Source organism: Platalea leucorodia, assembly GCF_965183815.1.
Source record: "Platalea leucorodia genome assembly, chromosome: 2".
Classification (NCBI taxonomy): Eukaryota; Metazoa; Chordata; class Aves; order Pelecaniformes; family Threskiornithidae; genus Platalea; species Platalea leucorodia.
Genome location: NC_138824.1, coordinates 77932931 through 77952259, shown reverse-complemented (window position 1 = coordinate 77952259; position 19329 = coordinate 77932931). Strand labels below are relative to the sequence as shown.

General features: G+C 34.6%; 1 protein-coding gene across 3 annotated transcripts in view; it reads left to right on the top strand.

The window, feature by feature from the left end:
* Window positions 1-2011: 2011 nt before the first annotated feature.
* The window catches only part of NLGN4X (neuroligin 4 X-linked), a gene marked incomplete at both ends in the record, with an annotated part of 126573 nt that continues 109255 nt past the window's right edge, over window positions 2012-19329 (top strand). For 2 of the 3 annotated variants that reach the window (XM_082334065.1, XM_082334064.1), the window contains one exon: window positions 2012-2483. In XM_082334065.1, the coding sequence (XP_082190191.1) occupies window positions 2012-2483 (472 nt within the window). Of the gene's footprint in view, window positions 2536-19329 lie in introns of all 3 variants that reach the window. The other variant, XM_082334066.1, reaches the window with a different exon arrangement.

The following is a 19329-nucleotide window of genomic DNA, read 5'->3' as shown; positions in this document are numbered from 1 at the left end:
TTGATAGCCCCGGGCTGGCTTGAAATGGGGTTTTATGGCCATGGGCAGGGTGGGGCCAGGTCCCAGGTGGGGCTTGGCAGGGCCTGCAAGGGTTAGTGGTGCCCTCAGGGACATGACATTTACAGGTGTTACTGATCCGTCCTTCAGAAATTATGCTTAAGTTGCAAGTCCTTTGGAGGCAGCATATGAGCCTATTATCTACCAGTGAAAATGTCAATAGAAATTTTGGTTCACCATAAATAATACATATCTGATATTTTTCTGGCTTCTGGTGTTTTCAAAAATTTTGCAGTACGAGTGCTAAAATGAAGTCATGGAAGAATTCCAGGAGTTTTGAAAGAATGAAATATTTTTCTTTCAGATGCCTTTCTGTGTCTAAAATCATCAGCATAGATGTCTCTGTCCTGTGGTTATTTTGGGTTTTTTTTGTGGATTAGTTTTGGATTTTTTTTTGTCATTTGAAATCACTGTCAATAGCTACTTACTTTGTTTTTTTCTGCTCTTGAAAACTGGTTTTATATCTTCATGAGACAGAGTCCTGACTGAAAACAGGACCTCGTAGTCCACTTATATGAGTTTTATATACAACTGTGCATTCATCCTATCAAATGTAAAGTATCAGTTTCCTATAACAAGGATTGTTTTAGCTGTGAAATTGTTATCTGTCATTTTGAGTTGAATAATGGGTAAAAAGGAACTCCTCCATTTCTTTGTACAGAGAGAAGAATGTAAGTATTAACAAGTGCTGTGTGTTTATTTTTACTACTTGTAATTGTTAGCAATATATATGTGACTTGTATTTCATTAAAAATTAACAGAATTGTTGTATGACTTGCCTTCTGTCTAAAAATTAAAAGTAGGAGCATGCAAGAAGGAAACGTTACATCCTTGTAACGCTATGTAGGTCAAAATCTGACTTTTGAGAGATTGTATCACGCTTTTTTTTTCTTTCAGTTTCCATTGTTCCTTTTTGTCAGACGTAGAACAAAGAAAACAGATATGAAACCTAATAACTTTGTATCTAATTTTGACTAACTGTTCTCACACTTGCTTTGAACTAATGTAATGTTATTACATTAATTGGAATTTCTGAATTAGATGGAGATAAATTAGGTTGTCATACAGAAGAGTAGGCATATCTGTGAAAAATACTTATATATAGAAGTCATATAACAGAGAGAGATTATCCAATGCAGCAAAACATTTAATGAATGTTTGCTGTGGGAGTGCAAATATGCTTAAAAGGGAGATGTTGTTTATTTAGGGCAGAAAATACCCTGGAGCTAGCACCTAAATGTGATACCCTTCCTGAAAGGAGCAACGTTTGGACTGTGGTTTGGTTTGGAAGCATATACAGGAGCAGAAATGTTTGGTTTGCGGTATAACCTCTGACAAGTTTGTGGCTTCAATTTTCAGCTCTCTTACCTTATGTATCTTTGGAAACACGTAGCTAACCATGGTGCCTAATGTAAATAAAACATTTGTGGGCCTTGGCGTGGAAGTAGTGTCTGAATTTGTTTGGGTTTTTTTGTTTGGTTTGGTTTGGTTTGGTTTGGTTTGGTTTTGCTTTTTTTTTAGATTTATGCCAGTATGAATATGTCTGTTGATTTGAATTGCTTGTTTTCTCTTGGCCACAGGCTGACTGAGTGGGCTGGACTTCACTGGAAGGAGCCATTTCACTGGGGAAGTGGAATAACTGTGGATCTCTCCCTGCACTACTTTCTGGGAAGTGCCATGCATTGCCAGGATTAAGCCAATGCTGAAGACTGGGATGGGCCTTAGGGGCAAACACTCCCTTGTTTCTTCTGACATTGGGATTTGTCTACGGCCAGTCAGCTGAGGCACCTACCACACATCAGCTTTTGTTTTTTCGCTGCCTGAACAAGGTTACGTTTTCCCTCACTTCATCTCCTTTTGACTACTTTTTTATTTTATTAGTTTTCAATTTCCTTGACTGATTAATTTTCTCCTGTCTGTGGAAAAAAGAGCCCTGCTGATGTTGATTTAAATAATGTCGAAACCAATGGGACTCCTATGGCTGCCTTTGATCTTCACTCCAGTGTGTGTCATGTTGAATTCTAACTTCCTCCTGTGGATAACTGCACTGGCTATAAGATTTACTCTCATTGATGGCCAAGCACAATACCCAGTTGTTACCACGAATTATGGCAAAATACGTGGTTTAAGAACCCCTTTGCCCAATGAGATCCTTGGTCCAGTGGAGCAGTACCTGGGTGTTCCTTACGCCTCTCCTCCGACTGGAGAAAGGCGATTTCAGCCCCCAGAGCCACCATCGTCTTGGACGGGTGTCCGTAATGCCACACAGTTTGCCGCCGTCTGCCCGCAGTACCTGGATGAGAGGTCACTGCTCAACGACATGCTGCCAGTCTGGTTTACAGCCAATCTGGATACTGTGGTGACATATGTTCAAGATCAAAATGAAGACTGCCTGTATTTGAATATCTATGTGCCCACAGAGGATGGTAAGTACTCTTAAGAACCACACCGCATCACACTCACCAGTTCTGCACATGAGTAGTAGCCAGGTCTTTAAAGCATCTTGCTCAGTTTTCTCCATGTTTTATCTGTGGAAATGGATCATGCCTCTGAACACGCATTATAAGTAATACTTTGTAGATTGAACATGCTTGCATGAATTCTCTCTCACGTTTCAGTGTAACACCAAACCGCAATTTCATTTGCAGGCAGTGGCCAGGGTGTGTAAGCCAGCCTTAAGTTTACATCTGAACTACAGCTGAGCATCATTCACAAGAGAGGAAAGGGGAAATAAACATTAAACAGAAGTAACAGAAGTACAAATAGTGCCACATACTAATTTTTAAAGGAGAATTTCCCTACTTATTTTTTTCTTTAGTTTTATTATAATACTTCTGAGCCTACTGTTAACTCCGCTTAATTTAAATATATCATAGAAAGTTGTTATAGTAGTTCAGTCTGCAGTTTTTTTCATGGATTTTTACCTATGAAATTTTTCAGTCCAACTTGTTTTTCTTCATTCACTAAATTTAAAATGAAAGAAACATTCAGAGCTGAACAGGTGGCCTTAAACTTTCATCTGTTTTCTGCAATCCTCTCTCAAGAGAGCTACTTTAAGCAACCTTCTATAGACAAAAAGGATGAACACAATTGGTAACACACAACTCTTTGAATGTTTTCATGATCTCAATCTTAAAAATTCTAGCTTTATGGCAGGCTGAATGTATCTTTTGTGGTTCTGAATCGTATTGCGTCCTATAGACAAGAAGACCTGTTTTCATCAGGCCCCAGATGAGTAAAGTTTATTCTATAACACAAGGAAATAAAAAAATTCTACTGGCAATTATGTTTAATATTCTGCTAAAAGCCAGTTCATTCAGCCACTTAGAATGTAGTTACCGATGCATAACGTGACAGATTTCTCCCAGATATGCAAATCCCTTCACTTTAGCTGAGGGTTTGATTTGCATAACCAAGGCATTGTTATTTCTCAGTAACCATACTCTAAATATGCAAATTTTGTACTTTGATTATTATAATCCTTCTGCCTTGATTGGCTTCTTTACTCAGAATTTCCAAACTGTTTGCCAGCAATAAACATGCCACCTTCTTTTCCTGTTCTCATCAGCTGAAGCAAAAACCTGAAAGCTAAAAATAAAGGGTAAGGTTTGGGAATACCGGGAGCTCTGCAAACATAAATACCACCAAGCTGCTTAAATGAAAAGTGCTCTGAAAGAAAAGCTGTGGGGCTCGGTGTGTACATGTGTATGCATGTGTGCGTGCATGTGTGTAGCTGAAGAAGCAGATCTTTCCACTCGATTCTTTCGTTCTTCTAGTCTCATTGCACTGCATCTCACTCCTTGGATAATAACAAAGATAATTCTTTCCCAAATTTGTTTATGTTCTGCATTTTATCCTGAAGCTTTTAATTAGTCATTAGGGTAAGCTTGCCCTAAGAAAGCATTTCAGGTTAAGTTTTTATTTGTTCTCACTGAAGGAATATCAGCTCTGCTAACCCAGTCTTATTTTAAAGCCCAGTGTTAATAAATTCATACATTCCTCCAATCTAGTAATAAGAACTTTCATCCATTAATTAAGACAGGAAATTAGACATGGAAAAATATATACAAATGTCTAGGAAAATAATATTTGATATCAAGTGGATAATAATAAAGTACCATGTGCTGAATGACTAACAACCTATAAAATTCCTTGTCTTGCATGTAATAGCTAATGGTATCTGTTGTTAGATTAAAAACTGAAAGGACCGATACATCTAATTTTACCTGTTGTAGACCTTTTTAATTTAAGGTCTTACTCTTTAATTTAATGTCTTACTCTTCCTCCTGGTTTTAGATATTTTTTACACTAAATAACATGTGAAGGGAATCCATTTTCTTTTATATATCTGCTTCAAAAAATAAACCCATGCATAAAAGAATATGTAGCTGAATAATGAGAGACAAGGTTTGATGTCAGTGGTGAGATGGAGGCAAGATTGTTTCTGTACAATATGACAAGCATTTTTTAACAGGTTTCAATGGGTAATGAGAAACTTAAAAATGAATAAATGGGATACATGATGTTTTAATCGTATGCTGTATATCTTATAATTAGTTAAATATAACTCAGTGTGGCTTTTTTGGTGAGGAAAATATGCAGCCTTCTGCTCATAAAGATGATTAAGGAGAACTGACCTACAGATCACATCTCCTAAGTTAGTGTGTCTCCAAATGATACTAAACATAAATAGCCTTAAATTGTAGCCCATACAATCTGATTAAACACATTATGCTTCATTACATGAGTCTTAGTTGGCAAAAATAAGCTACATTGTTATGCAGACAGACCATGAAATTTATTTTTGAAGTAAATCTCAAAGTGAGTGAATTTGAGTTAAATTCACATTATCAATTCTTTCTCAAGTACAGATTTATTTAAAAGGGCTTTGAAACTGTTTTGTGTCTGGAAGAAAAGGTGGATGGAACCATCAAAACCTAATTAATGTTCTAACTATGAAACTTTATCTGAATCATTTTATGCTATCTTTTTTTAAACTTTGGTGAAAAGAATTGATGAACAACACTAATGAATTAACTGTGTTCACATGCAGTGCTTACTTTAAAACAATTCTAGTGAATAACTGATCAAAATGCAGCTCAGGTTTGGTGGGGTTTTTTGTTTTGTTTTGTTGGGGGTTTTTTTTGCACTATATAGCATGGCCTGTTTCTTATCACTTGCATGGTTTGGTCAGAGAAAACCAAATTTTGATCATGTACTTTGAATAAAGAATTGAAGAATAAACGCACACATGCATTCATCTGATTTCAGAATGACTTTACTGGAATTCTGCCAGTGTAAACTAATGGAAATAAGAGTAGAATACAGTCCCTTTAATTGGGTAGATAAGATTAGTTATTTATAATAAAATAGTTTGAAATGTTGCTGCTTGTGTCTAAAGAAGTACACTGACATTAAATGACATAAAATTCTATAGTTCCTTAAAATAGTTGGAGCACCTAGGTAAAGAAATTAAAATGCCCTGTTACACAGTTTATATCTGTATTGATCATAGCCTTTCTTTTGACCCATAAGATTCTGGATTTCAAATGTCAAATAGCATCAGACTCCTGTCAGAACTTTCCATGTTAAAAAGTTCCTACAAAGAAAAAAGTACCTCTGTTTTTAGGAGCTTTTTTTTTTTTTTTCCATCTTAGGTGAAAATATTATTTATGATAGAAATCAAAACACATACCTAACAGAATATTTCTGCAATTCTGTCCATTTGGATTTTTATTCTTTTGCTGTTGTTCACTGGACAAATGGTTTGTACTGACACTTTCCTTAGAGTAATATTAATATTTCAGACAATCTAGTGTAGCTGGAGAATTCCAGTGTTTGTTTTCCTTTGCCTTTAGAAGGGAAAGAATTGCAACCACTATAATAGACTGAGATTTTTTTTTTTGTCATAATATGTATAAATAATAATGCAGTTATTTTAAAGATACACAATACAAGTAATAAAGATAAAATTTAGCAAACTGCTTTTATTTTATATGTCAAACCTATAATCATAAGAAAATACTCAGAACTGAAACAAATAAAATATTTATAGTAAAATTACCATTTTATCCAAATTGCTTTCTAAACATTTCACTTGATCTTCAGAATCATTTGTGTGGGTATATGTTGTCTTGTCTGCTTTTCCAGTTACTATAAATTGTAATTTTCCACAAGAATACTTGAATGTCAGTTTTGAGGAGGTCATCCAGGGAAATGATATTGAGGACAGTCTGTTTATTATAACTTCAGTCTGAATATGGGTTTATCTACAGTGGAAATGCTAGATTGAAGAGGACACAGACTGTTAATCGTCTGTGCTTAATCCCTAGCCTTTATCATTTGAATCTGCGGATGCTGAAGGAGATTGCTAACTCCTATCATAACTGGGTAAAAAAGTATAACAAAAAAACAAACAGAAAAGACCCTTAATTTAGATTTCTTTCATGATAAACTTCAAAACTCTATTAATAACAAGGCAAGATAAAAAAAAACAACCAAACAAATATTTTTTTGTTTGTTTAAAACCTGCTCTGTTCAGATCAAAACAGAAAATAAAATAAAAAACATGATTTTTTGTTGTCTTTGCATGATCAGTAGTAAGCGTATATACTTTACTTAGTTTGGTGTATGGACAAAGGGTACATTTTACACAAGTGGGTAGCTACTCAGACACTATATATGTTAGGGTTTAACTAATGAAGTATTTAGCATCTCCAGAGGTTTGCTTACTAAAAATGTTCTGAGCTATTGTCTCATTTACATCACAATAAATACAGCTGAAATGACAATAAAAGGTGGTAGGCCATGATACTTATTAAGGCTGAATGGGTAGGTCATGATTTTTTCATTAGATTAGGGAAACTGAGAATATTGTCCAGGATTAGTGGTATATTTAACTGTGGGCTACCAGAAAGAAAAAAGCCTTGGGCAACAGCAAAGAGATCAACAGTGTTCCTTCTCTGAGCAGTGATGTGAAGGAAAAGTACCTGCATCTTTAGACTATGTCTATTTGACTAAGAAATAAAGAAATGAAAAGCTTGAACAAAGTTGATATTGATAAAGATGATGTGTGTTAGATGATTTCTATAGCTTGCATACTGTGCCACATTTTCGTACTAGGCAAATGTCTGCTTTGTATATAACTGATCATTTGCAGGCTTCTCCTTGTCATTGTTGTTGCATTGTAGTGTCTTTAACTTGGAAAAAGTATTTTTATCAAAATTATACTGATAAAACGTAATTAATAAAAATGTATTTTTCCCTTTTTTTGGGGCGGTAGGGGAGAAAAACAGTAGAGAGATGAGTGCCATCTTTACAATTATTCGATGGCATGGAATAAAGAAAAGTAAGCTATTCAATGGCTTCTTTATTAATATGAGGAATAAGGGTCCATACATAGAAATAGTAACATAGTGTACAAGACAGGTACAATGTTGTACAACATTATTTCTGTTGAATTATTAGTAGGTGATAATAATAATAGTAACTTATTTTCCAAATAAACTTGAATTTCTATAGAATAGATTCTCCTAAACTTTATGTAGTTTCAAGTTTTGGTAGATGCATATCCGACATTTATCAGGTAATCTCAAAATTGCAATTGTTCTATTATTTCTTCACTACTTCTGTAAATTTAGGTAGCTACTTAAGAAATCAAATTCAGGATTTATGTATATAGCTTTAAGAAATTAAGAATCCAGTATCTCTTGTTTACATGTTTATAGTTTTGATTCTTCCTCAAAATCTTTATTATGTGTTTTTTAAAGTCACTTATAATTTGTATAATTGGTACAGGAATGGGGAATTTTACTTCTGTTTTCTGAAGTACTTTTAAAAGAAAATCAATTAAATTTAGTTATATATTTTAAAAATATTTTAAAGCTGTTTTAAAACATATTTAGGACTGGGTTTTTTAATAAATGATAATGTTTGAACAGTTTCATATTACAAATAATGTTTTTCTGAGACAAAACAGAATATAGCAAGAGTTTGTTCTCAGTTTCAAGATTGTCACAGTTTTTGGCAATGGTTGGTTTATTTTTATCCTCCACCCTTTCAGGCACTTCTTTGTCTTCTTTGGAAAAACACAAATTCATTATTAAAATTCTCTTGTTATTTAAATTCATTTCTTCTTATACTGTAGAAAAATTATACACAATAAGACGCATCCTTTTGTAAAATGCTTGTATCACTTTCCAAAGTGAGAAGGATTAATAATAGATAACAATTACAATATAAAATGGTAACGTTGGAATTACTGCATATAATCCCAGTTGAACATAAACTTTTTAGCGACAGAGAGAAAATCACTCTCCATTGTGAAAGATAAACTTCCCATTGTGTCAGAGCGCCTCAAGCCAATTCTTTCACTGTTAGGGTCCAATATATCCCCTCCTCCTAATCCAGAAATATTGCAGCATCTGTGAGAAAAAAGAAAGCATATGTCTGACTACCCTCTGCCTACCAGGATAAAGCTGTGGGTAATCCAGGCCCTTATTTTACATTCTTGCTTTTAACAGTCACAAATACCTTCTGACACCAAAGAACAGGACTCTAATCTAGATGAAATAAAGTTCTTAAGTCCTTAGAGCTAAATTCAGATTTAATTGCTGATTTCAAAATGCTGTCCTTCCCTCCAGGAGTTGCCCATTCCACAGGCACTTTACAGGATTGCACCCAAATGGCCTTTTCAGGAATTAATATGCAGTGAAGCCTAGCGAAAAGGCTCAGCATTCAATATGACATTATCTAATCTGAACAGGATTTTTGGCACAGTTTCCTAGAGTCTCATCATTGCCTCATGTCGAAAAACCTGCTAGAATGGGAGGAATGTTCTTTAAAACACAATGAATTAATGTTTCTTCCGCAAAGACAAATTAATGTTATCATCCCTTTTAGTCAAAGAACAGTGCCTTTGGAGATGTAGAGGCTGTGCCATTTGGCTCAGTGACGCAAAAGAAACAGTCTTTAGTCATATGGGTCATGAGACAGATCAGACAGGCGATTTTACTTCATTCTGGCCATTGACTCCCACTTGTCTCTTCAGGGTGTTTTTAGGCTTTTTTTTTTGGTGTGGGTTTGTTTGAGTTTGTTTGTTTGTTTGTTTGTTTTTTTAATGTAGTTTCCCTCTGCATTCTTGCAAAACATGTTTTGGTATGCTGCTGCTTTTCACTATATGTCTCTTGCTTTCTGCCAAAATATAAATCAACATGACAACTACTAACACTGAGGCAGTGCGTCTGTCCTACGACAGTGCAGTGGGTCCTCAGCAGGCTTCTGGGTAGTGAATAGTGTGGAATATGCTCAGATCTTAGTAGTGTCATGGCTATACCATTTGTATTAGCTTTGATTTCCTATTAAAGCTTTGTGATCTCATTGATACTCCTTCAGGTATTTTTTGCATAGGTCAGAAAGTTTTGGAAGTTATTTGTATCTTTTGGTTAAAATTTAGTTCAGTTTCCCTTACTTAGCAGATTAATTGCAGCTTCAGACAAACTGACACTTGCTGAGTAGCTCAACTAACTCACAAGGCTCATAAATCAGTCCTCATCTGTGGAAATACTTCAAGGAATTGTCCCCACATCAATGTGATAGTCATAGGTAGTGTGTGAACCAAGGAACTATGCTTTTCTGTTCTAGAAATGTTTAGGTATTTACAAAAGAAATTAACACAAATTCAAAATAAAGCAAATACTCATCATTTGCTCCTCAGAATTCCTGACAAAAATTATTGACAACTGAAACAAAGACAAAAATCTCTCCTGAACATAATAGCTTTTTGCACATTACTTTGGTTTGTCATCCTTTTTAAAGTGAAAGAATATCTCCAGCATTCAAATCTTAACGTCAGTGCTTCTTGCTTATGAATCCAGATAAAGTTAAAATTCTCAGAATGGCATATAATCAATTACATATGCTCACATTTTGTGATTGTATTAGCTGAATGTATTAGTTGTAATCCAAACAGAAAAAAAGAAAAAAAAAAGAATGTTGAAGACAGCATATTTCATTTGTGTTTGTGATATTGTCATCATCTGAGGGAATACGGATGAATTTATATGCTTAGGGTTTAGGGCTTTTTTAATGTGGACGTTGCTCCTGGTGCCCAAAGAAACAAACAATAAGAAATAATTATTATAAAACCATGAAAATGAACTAATGCTTACAGCTATCTGGTGCTGATGTGTTAAAAATCCATTACAGAAATGTTATAATAAAAGGAAAATTTGTCTGTTACAGTTCTTGCTGTAGGCAAACTTATAGTGAAGAATAAATTTATTTGCAATGCTAAGCCAAATTCCTACACTATATATAGGGAATTTTAGTCACAAATAGAATTTCTGGTGCCTCGTTCCAAAATGCTTATTATTGCTGGGTTGGTGTTAAATGGATTTTTAATTGACAGGGTGTGACATATTTAATCTAATGGAGAGAAATTACTTTGTGCTGACTCAAATGACTACCCGATTAATCACTGGTAATGTTTACAAGCCAACATAGCTGGAAATCATGGATACATTGTCTGATTTAGTAAATATGCAGTAGGGCAAATGAAAACCCAATCCAAATATATACATTTCATCCTCTTACAAATAAATTAGACTCAAATTATCTTTTATGTGGTATTTTTAGTGTGGCTAGGAAATTTCAAATAATAATTCTGCATTTGTAATACTGCCCCAATGGTTATGCTTTCGCTTGCTCTTCATGCTTTATTCTGCCAGCAGAGGGAGCACAAGTTACCAGCAAACCAATTTTTTTTCTCTCAACATCATTGAGAGTGACACAAATTATGCTGGTGAATATAGTAGTAAAACATGCAAACAAGTGCTGGTTTATGCCCTTTAAACAGATAGGAAGGGCTCCTATCCACCTTTCCCAAGCTAAAAATTATTAACGTTGCAATTGTTGGTTCTATTTTTGTGGACTGAGGAATTTATATATGAAGTAAAACCTATCCAGGCAAACCATGCCCTCGCACTGACAAACTTACACAAAACTAATTATTATAAAATAAAAGTTTAGATGAGAAGCATACTGAGAAGGCACCAGTTTGTAATTGAATAGCAAATAATAATACTTGCTTTGAAATTCTTACAAGGCATTCAATAGGAGAATTGATTCCAAAGTGGAGAATTTGATCTGTTCAGTTATGGTGAGTTAGTAGAAACATTACTACATAAACAGCAATAATTTTGTTCTTCTAATTTATACCTCAACTTAGATAGAGGCAGATTTTTTTTTTCCAATGATACCATTGACTCTTCATTCTCCGTGTTATAGTTACACAACTGAATCATGCAAAATGCCAAATACATTTTGCATACTCTTATTTCACTGAGACAAAAATGTTAAGCATACTGAAGTTTCATCCTCAGTGACAGTACAGAGTGTTTAAAGTTTATCCTATCATCACGTTGGAATTAACAGTATAACTAAGCTATATTAAGTCAACCAAAGTGCCAAATTACACAATTTTTGGAGGGCTTCCCCTCTAAAATATCTTGCTTTTGGGCATAATGTATCTGATTCAAAAGGACTGATACATTTATGGTCTTGCTGATTTGAGATGCTTTTATCATCAGGATTCCCTCGACCTAAACAATAGATCTTGTGCTGCCTTCAGGAATCCGTGCAATAGGCTCAGTTGCAATTGATGGCTAGGGTGTGTCCTTGGGAGTTGGATCAAATCAGATGTTTACTGTGATGATGTGTAAAACCATCCATATGGACTAATTGCTATGCTTTGTGACTAACAATTACCTCAAAATATATTTAAGTCAAAGAAAATGACACAAACATTGTACAGAAAAGAGCAGCTTAGTATGACAGTCTCTCAGTGGGAATATTTTAATGAAAACAGATTAAAGAAAGAACTGAATACAAATAAATGCAGTAACATGAACTTAAAAAATGGGAAAGGTTTCTAAAAATCATGCTGCATGGTTTATTCTTTATTTTCATTATCAAGGGATTATCTATAATATCTTCAGTCTTATTCCCAGAAATAAACCATAGTAGACAGATTGAATACGTAAACTTTTATTCTTAATTGTAGCCATTTTCACAATAAACTGCTGAGGGCTGTTCAAGCCATATTTCTTTTCTCTTTATTCAGTTTCACTGTTCCTTGCAACCACTTGTTATTACTGACTTTTGCTACCGTCTCTTTGCTCATGTTATAAGTGAATACCTTTGCTCACTTTGAAAGTAAATACCATAAAATAGATGTAGCCTCAGTTTCCATTTCCACAAAAGGTGTTATCCAGATTTTTTTTTTTTTTTTTTTTTTTTTTTTACCAAAGTTACACACAACAAGCAGCAAAAGGTGAGGAAACATCAGTTATGGCTCTTAAATATTTTTTGGAAGGGAGACAGCTATCATGGGTGGACCAGAAAATTAGCTATGCAGTCACTGGATGTGAATGGATCAGGTGAAGAGAGAAAGCCTGATTTTCTCTCATGTCTTAGTCTTTGTGTACTGGATTCCTTCAGTGGGCCATTCAGCTATGCCTGGCAAGCTGCATTTGGGCTGTAGGGTAGTACATGAGGATCCTAATGTACCCTACGGTGGCACATTAGGGTTTTCATTATTTAGTTGTTGTTGGTTGTTGCTGATGTTTTCATTTTCATTTTTAGCTGAACAGCTCTTGCTTGCATTTTGGTTATAATCATAAAATGCTTGTCCCACACCCCATTGTATAAATATGCCCAGCAAGTATTTGGGATATTGCAAGACTCAAGAGGGGAATAATGTTCAGATATTGAAAGTGTCAGCTCTCTAAATGCATACAGTGGCCTATAAAAATGCCTGAGCATCTAGGAAGCAAGTGAAAGATCTCCATTGTATAACACCTATGTTGCTTTAGTTCAACCAGTCATTTTCAGCTTTTAGCACCTTTGAAAATGTGGCCTGTAATACTTAAGGTAATTTTCTATTATTCCTAAATAATTGAAGAAGTTAGTAAGTAATAATAAGTTTAGAAGGTACCAGCATGTATCAGGTTTTAAAAATACTAGGAAATTAATAGTTTATGCCATTTGTAAGTGCTGCTTCCAGATATGTTATTTCTTAATATTGTATCAAACTTCTAAACGCATGCTATTTTACCATGCTTGTTTTGCATATCTACTACAGTAAATCAGGATGGCTTAGTGTTGGGATTATTAACTGACTTCTTTCAAAATCCAAATAAATAGCTTTTGGATTTGTTTCCCTATATTATTTTTTTTTCTTCTGTGATGTTTTTCCTGCTTTGCCTCAACAGAAATGATAAGATAGTCACCATTAGTTCCTAAAACCAGATGATAAAACAGTTATTTCTGCATTATAAGTGGAGCTAGTTTAAAGCATCTTTTTCTTGATGAGGTACTTGGTAAATGTGTTATTTTACCACAAGTAACCTTTTTTGTTTGTTTGTTTTGGGACTTTTCTATTTCTTTTGTAAGCATTATTTGGAATTACAAACACCTGCTAATTTACCTTCCAATTTCTCCATTTCTTGTACAGATATATTACAGATGTCTTGTTTAATACAGAAATGTGAAGGAAAATTGCCTGGGCTTTTGTTCCTTTTTTTTTTTTTTTTTTTTTTTTTATCTACCAAAAGAATTGTATTGCATAGATACATTGGGACTGAGGTAGTCTGAGGGCATTCCTAACAGAGAGAGATGTGAGATAGACTATCTATCTCCTGCCTTTGTGCCTTGGTTGTCCATTTAGAAAATGAGGATCATATTGATTTTCTCTGATTAGAGTTAGAAACAACTGCGGAAAGGAAATGCCTCTGGGTGATAAAAGGCTCAAGTTACTTCCTATATACTTACAATCTAAAAGACTACATTCTTACTTTTATTCGTGCAGATAGTTTTTTCTAGGCTCTATCTTATTCCCTTCTGTGACCCATTTACTGGCAGCACTTTGCATATCATTGCATTGTATTATAATCTCTAAGCAAAACTCTGGAAGGTCCAAAGGGCAATCGATTTGGGAGCCATTGTACCATGACGATTTTAAAGAATTCAGCAGGGAGGTTTAAAACTACGTCATCTAAAAGATGATCTGACTTATTTACTGATAGAAGAGTGAAGCCTTGCTATCAAAGTTTACATTTAATTCTTTACTCTCAGTCTTCACAAAGTAGAGTCAGAAATGAGATGGCAGATAGAATTTTTCCAAGAGATAACAGACATACAGGAAATAAGACTTATGCCAGAAGAGGATCCTAAGGCATTCAGATACTGAAAGATGGGAAAAACTTTGTGGTTGGATAAGTCATATAAGCTGCTAGTGTAATGTATTTAAACTCAGAAGGGATCAGGTAAATTACCGATGAATGAAAAAAAGCTGCTGCTAATGATCTTAAGGGTCTTTTCCAACCTTAACGATTCTGTGATTCTATGATTCTATTCTATAATATGTGATTCATAGTTAATAAGTTTCTCTCATAAAGCTTACCAAAAGCATGAAGTCAGAAATGGATTTTAGAAAAAAGTATGCTGTTTGCAGATGCAACATAATGGCTTGGAATGTTTCTGTGAGTCCTTTAATTTTCTTCATTATCTCTCAACTAATAAAGAAATTACTCCTGAGTACAATATAAAGTGTTTGCTCTAGCAAATCTGCCAGCTGGCTATGACCTAGTTGGCATAACCCTGGTAGATCATTCTGAAATGAATACTTCACATGACCTACAAACACCCTCCTGAGACTGGACCTAATGGGATATGTACTTGTACGCTAGGTCCAGCACTTTGGGACCACCAGATACATTCTTTATGCATGGAACTTGTTTAATGCACTTTTCAGTCAGCTAAGACTGTGTAGACCAAGACCCTAACCCATGATGACTATTTTCACTTTCCTGTGGCTGTTACTTCTGTTTTCAGAGCTTAATTCTTCAAAGATGTTGTATTCTTTTTGCATGCAGCACACTTACTTTGTGTAGAACTAGAAAATGTTTTTTACGTAACCCAAGAGGAGGTTATTACTAGAAAATAGCACACCTTTCCCTGGTTCCCATTTTGTTACTACAGCATTTGATTGTGTATTCCCTAGCTTGCTTTCTCTGATCAGTTAGCTGTAACCTTGTCTGTAAGCTTGATTTGATTTCAAAGTCTAAATGGTTCCATGGTGGACATGTTCCCCCTCTACTGGCAGGTGCATTGCTCTGTCTTCTCCACAACTAAGAATGACTGAAAAGAGTTCAGACACAATTGGGCTACTACAGTATAAGTGATAGTTACTTGAGTTGACCAAGTGCACATTTTTAGTTTATTGTAAATGCCCTGACTTTTAACCTAGATGTAAAAAGCATTAATGAAGGATGCTTAAGTTAATGCATTTTATCCTATGTTTATTGTGAGTTTAAGGTACACATACTATGAACAGCCACAGTTTATCTAATGTGTTGTAATGATAATGATTCACACCTTGAGTATTTAAACATGTGTCAGGTCTAGTAATCAAGATGACATATGAATATGTAATTGGTAATTTTATCCTAGTCATATCTGAACGTAATGTGAACTTCAGCTGAAACAGAATAAAACAGCAAGGGCTAGTACCTTGTATGTTCATCAGCATAAAACAAGGGTGATTCCTTCCACCCCCACATGACATATTGATCAAGTGAATTAACAAAGTTTTCTGTTTTCTTATCAATAATATGAATTTGGTCATTTGGACATCACAGGAAGATTGTGCCTGTGATTTGCTATGTTCTTTGAGGAAATTTTGAGACCAGCATTTATTAGCACTTTTTTTTAGCAACACAGAGAGCGACATGCTCCAGCAGCCTTGATGCCACTCATGTGTAGCCTACAGTAGTTCTTGAAGTTTATGGAGAAATAGTTTTAAGAGCCTTATGTGTTGTTTTCCAAAAATATCTTGGCTTGCCTATAACCGAGAAGGTACATACACTCTTGTGAACTTTTCCTGAACAATGAAAAAGCACTAATCTATTTGCCTGATAATTGCTTTGAAAATTACTTTCATATTTGATTGATGTTTCCCATAAAATTACCTGTACATTCTGATAATTTGCATTACACTTCAGTACTCCCTACTGCACAATAGGGTAGCATAGATAAGCTCTCACGTAAGAGAGCTAAGGACAAATTCTACATTTTTGCTGAAATGTTACACTTCATAGGTAAAGTTGCTGGCCACAGATATGAGTAAAGAAAAATAAAGTGTTCATTTATTCTCTGAAGAGGGCTGTCAGTGCTGTAGCTTGGAGGAAGTTAGTTTAAGAAAGCTGGTAGACCTCTCAATTCTCCCCCAAAGAAAAACTTCTATTGAGCATTCTCCTTACGATTTTAGGGGGGAGTTGTATGCTCTGTTAGATAAAATATAAGCACTGTATTTGTTTTCTTAAGTTCAGCAGATGGTAGGTTGGATCTTGCCCAGTCTGCTGTCAGAACATCCATTAAGGAATATCTGATAGCAGCCAAGTCACTCAGCGTTCCCAGGTTAAATACTTGGGCTTAATGATGGAGAAAGCCAAGTACCTTTCAGGAGCAATCCAAAGCTCTAGCAAAGTGGGGAACTGCTAACAGTTAGCAAATGGCCATGACAATACATTTCTCTAGTTTGGACCTCACTGAGCAGGACTGACTTGCTAGACAAGGTTGCTGAAGGAGAAAACAGCAGCAATCACCAAAAAAGTCGGTAATTTTTATAGTCACTGGGAAGGCCTGACCCAAATTCCTACCAGTCCAAAGAGTACACAGAAAACATCGTTCATCCTCTCTGGTGAGACTGGACCGTGGCAAAGTAGATCTAAGCTGGTGAAGGAAACCTACATTTTTCCAGAAATAACAGTACAGATACCAAAGCATAAATGGTTAAAAGAAGTTATGATGGCATCCAGACATTTCATTATTACTTTTCCTATTTTTTTTTTTTCTAAATAGCACAGCATCTTCACTATTTTTTAGCTATGCTTCCTTTAGTATATCTGTCTTCTGCTTCCTCTGCAAATAAGGTACTTTTCTACATCAACCCTTAACTTTTTTTTTTTCTCTTTTTGGACTTTTATTCACAGGTCTGAATAGGCATATTTGGTAGTTCTTTTTTCATCTTTTAGTGTAGGCCAAAAACAGTCCTTTGTTTAGTCATAAGTGTATTTGTGTTTTCTAGAAAAGTCCTAATCTATACTATGATTATGTTGAGATGTCTTCTCAGGGTTTTACCTGCACAGAGACTAGTTTTGGAGCCAGCTGTGTGATAGGCCAACATTGACTTGTAAAGAATTTGTATCATACTTTAAAAGTTTAATTCTAATGCAATAAGTGGAAATGAGGTCCAGGCAGATTTTCTATTGGATTAAATGTATTCGTTTCAAGAGCAGTTAAAATAGGCTTTTGCATAAGCAAGCTCTTAGAATCTAATATATCCCAAGTGTGTATATATACGTATGTGTGTTTGTGTGTATATACATATATATACACACACATATATAAATAAAACCAATTAATGAGCATTTAATGTCCTGGTAATTAGTAACTTCTCATGTTCTGTAGTCTTAAGCATCTTGCATATTCTGTCTCTTGAATTTTTCATTCTCATTCCTCTCCAGTTATGATATTACCCAGGATATACTCCTAGCCATTTCTTTTGTTTGGTTGTTTTCCTTCATTGATACATCATATGAACTTTATTACAGGAATGTCAGTAGTTCCTGGACTTTTAAAAAGCTTTTTGTTACATCTTTGTTATCTTGTGGACTTCTTTTTCCTCAATTCATTAGTTTCTTTTCCAGTATTTCTAATTGGAGCATTTGAAAATAATAGTACTGTACTTTGTTGTACGCAATGGCTGCTTGCCTATCTGTTGCACGTCAGTAGCCACCTATTCATCCTTTTCTTTACTGTTTCTAACTATCCAGACAGATGTTCCTGTTTAAAGAAAAAAAAAAAAAAAAAAGACTTATCAAGGTTTTTGCATCATCACTTGTAATTGCCTACTTACCTATTGCACAATTACAGCACTGTATTCACTGAAGGTTTCTGTATCAGCCTGTATGCTTGAGATTTCACTGGACTGCTAAAGAAACACAAACTTACACCTTACAAAACAGATAAGTTCCTTAATTAACATTAATTAGCTTAGTAATTCTTTGTTTATTTCTTTTACCTCCATTTCTTCAAGCATGGGTATGTAAGTAACTGGAAATAAGTATTTGGAAATAAAATTCAAGTGTCATTTTACCGTTTCAAGTATCCTCACTATAAGAAAGAAACTCCACTCTTTGATCTGACTCAGTACAGTCATACTTATGTTCTTTTGCTGTACCTATGCTGTAGATAAATATAATATTTCTGTCTTTAGACTTGTCAGCATAGCACATTCATTAGCAATAAATAGGTTTAAACCTTTTAAATTAGCAGACTAACAGCCTCAAAGCTTGCAGAGCAGCGTCCAAGTTGTATGGCAATTTAGCTGGCTTTTAGGAAGGCTTTTCTATAATTTAATTTATTCTGTCATTTTTTAATGAATTCTTCAATTTGCTGTGTTTGGATACAAATACAATTTATCTTTTTACTCCTCCCCTCCAATTATTTTCTGCTTAAACAATCACAGAGCATATAATGCTGGTACTGATCTTTTTTGTTGACAACGGTAGGTCTAAATTTTGCTTCAAAATAAGCAGAATAAACTCCAGGTAGGAAATCCTTGTTTTAAGCATACACATTGCCAATAATTAGTATATTCCAATAATTAGTATATTAGTAGCCATGTAACTTGTCAGATTTACGTTCCAATTTGATATACTTGGAAGCTATTGCATTTTTCTAAACATTATTATTCTTTTTTTTTCTTTTTCTAGTCATCATTATTTTAATATTTAATTATTGTTAAATACAATAATTGTTTCAGTTGGTGTTTTCAATCGCAATATTTTTTAGGACACTGATAGAGCTCACATTTTTAAAAATTATGTAAGACTGAAGAATGCAGAAAAGGGCTGCTTGAGAGCCAGAGACAATGCCTCACAGTGAAAGATTTAAAGGACTCAATCTGTTTAGCTTACCAAAAAGATTACAAGTGACTTTATTACAGTGTTTAAGTACCTTCATGGGGAAAAAACAGCAAGTACAAAGAGACTCTTTAATATAACAGAAAAGGCATAACATGAACCAAAGGCTGAGATTTTTGAAGTGAGACTGCTTCAAATACTTCAAGCATCCCAATTTTGTTAATTTAATTTAATTTAATTTAATTTAATTTAATTTTCTATTTTTTATCAGTAAGGGCAATTCAAC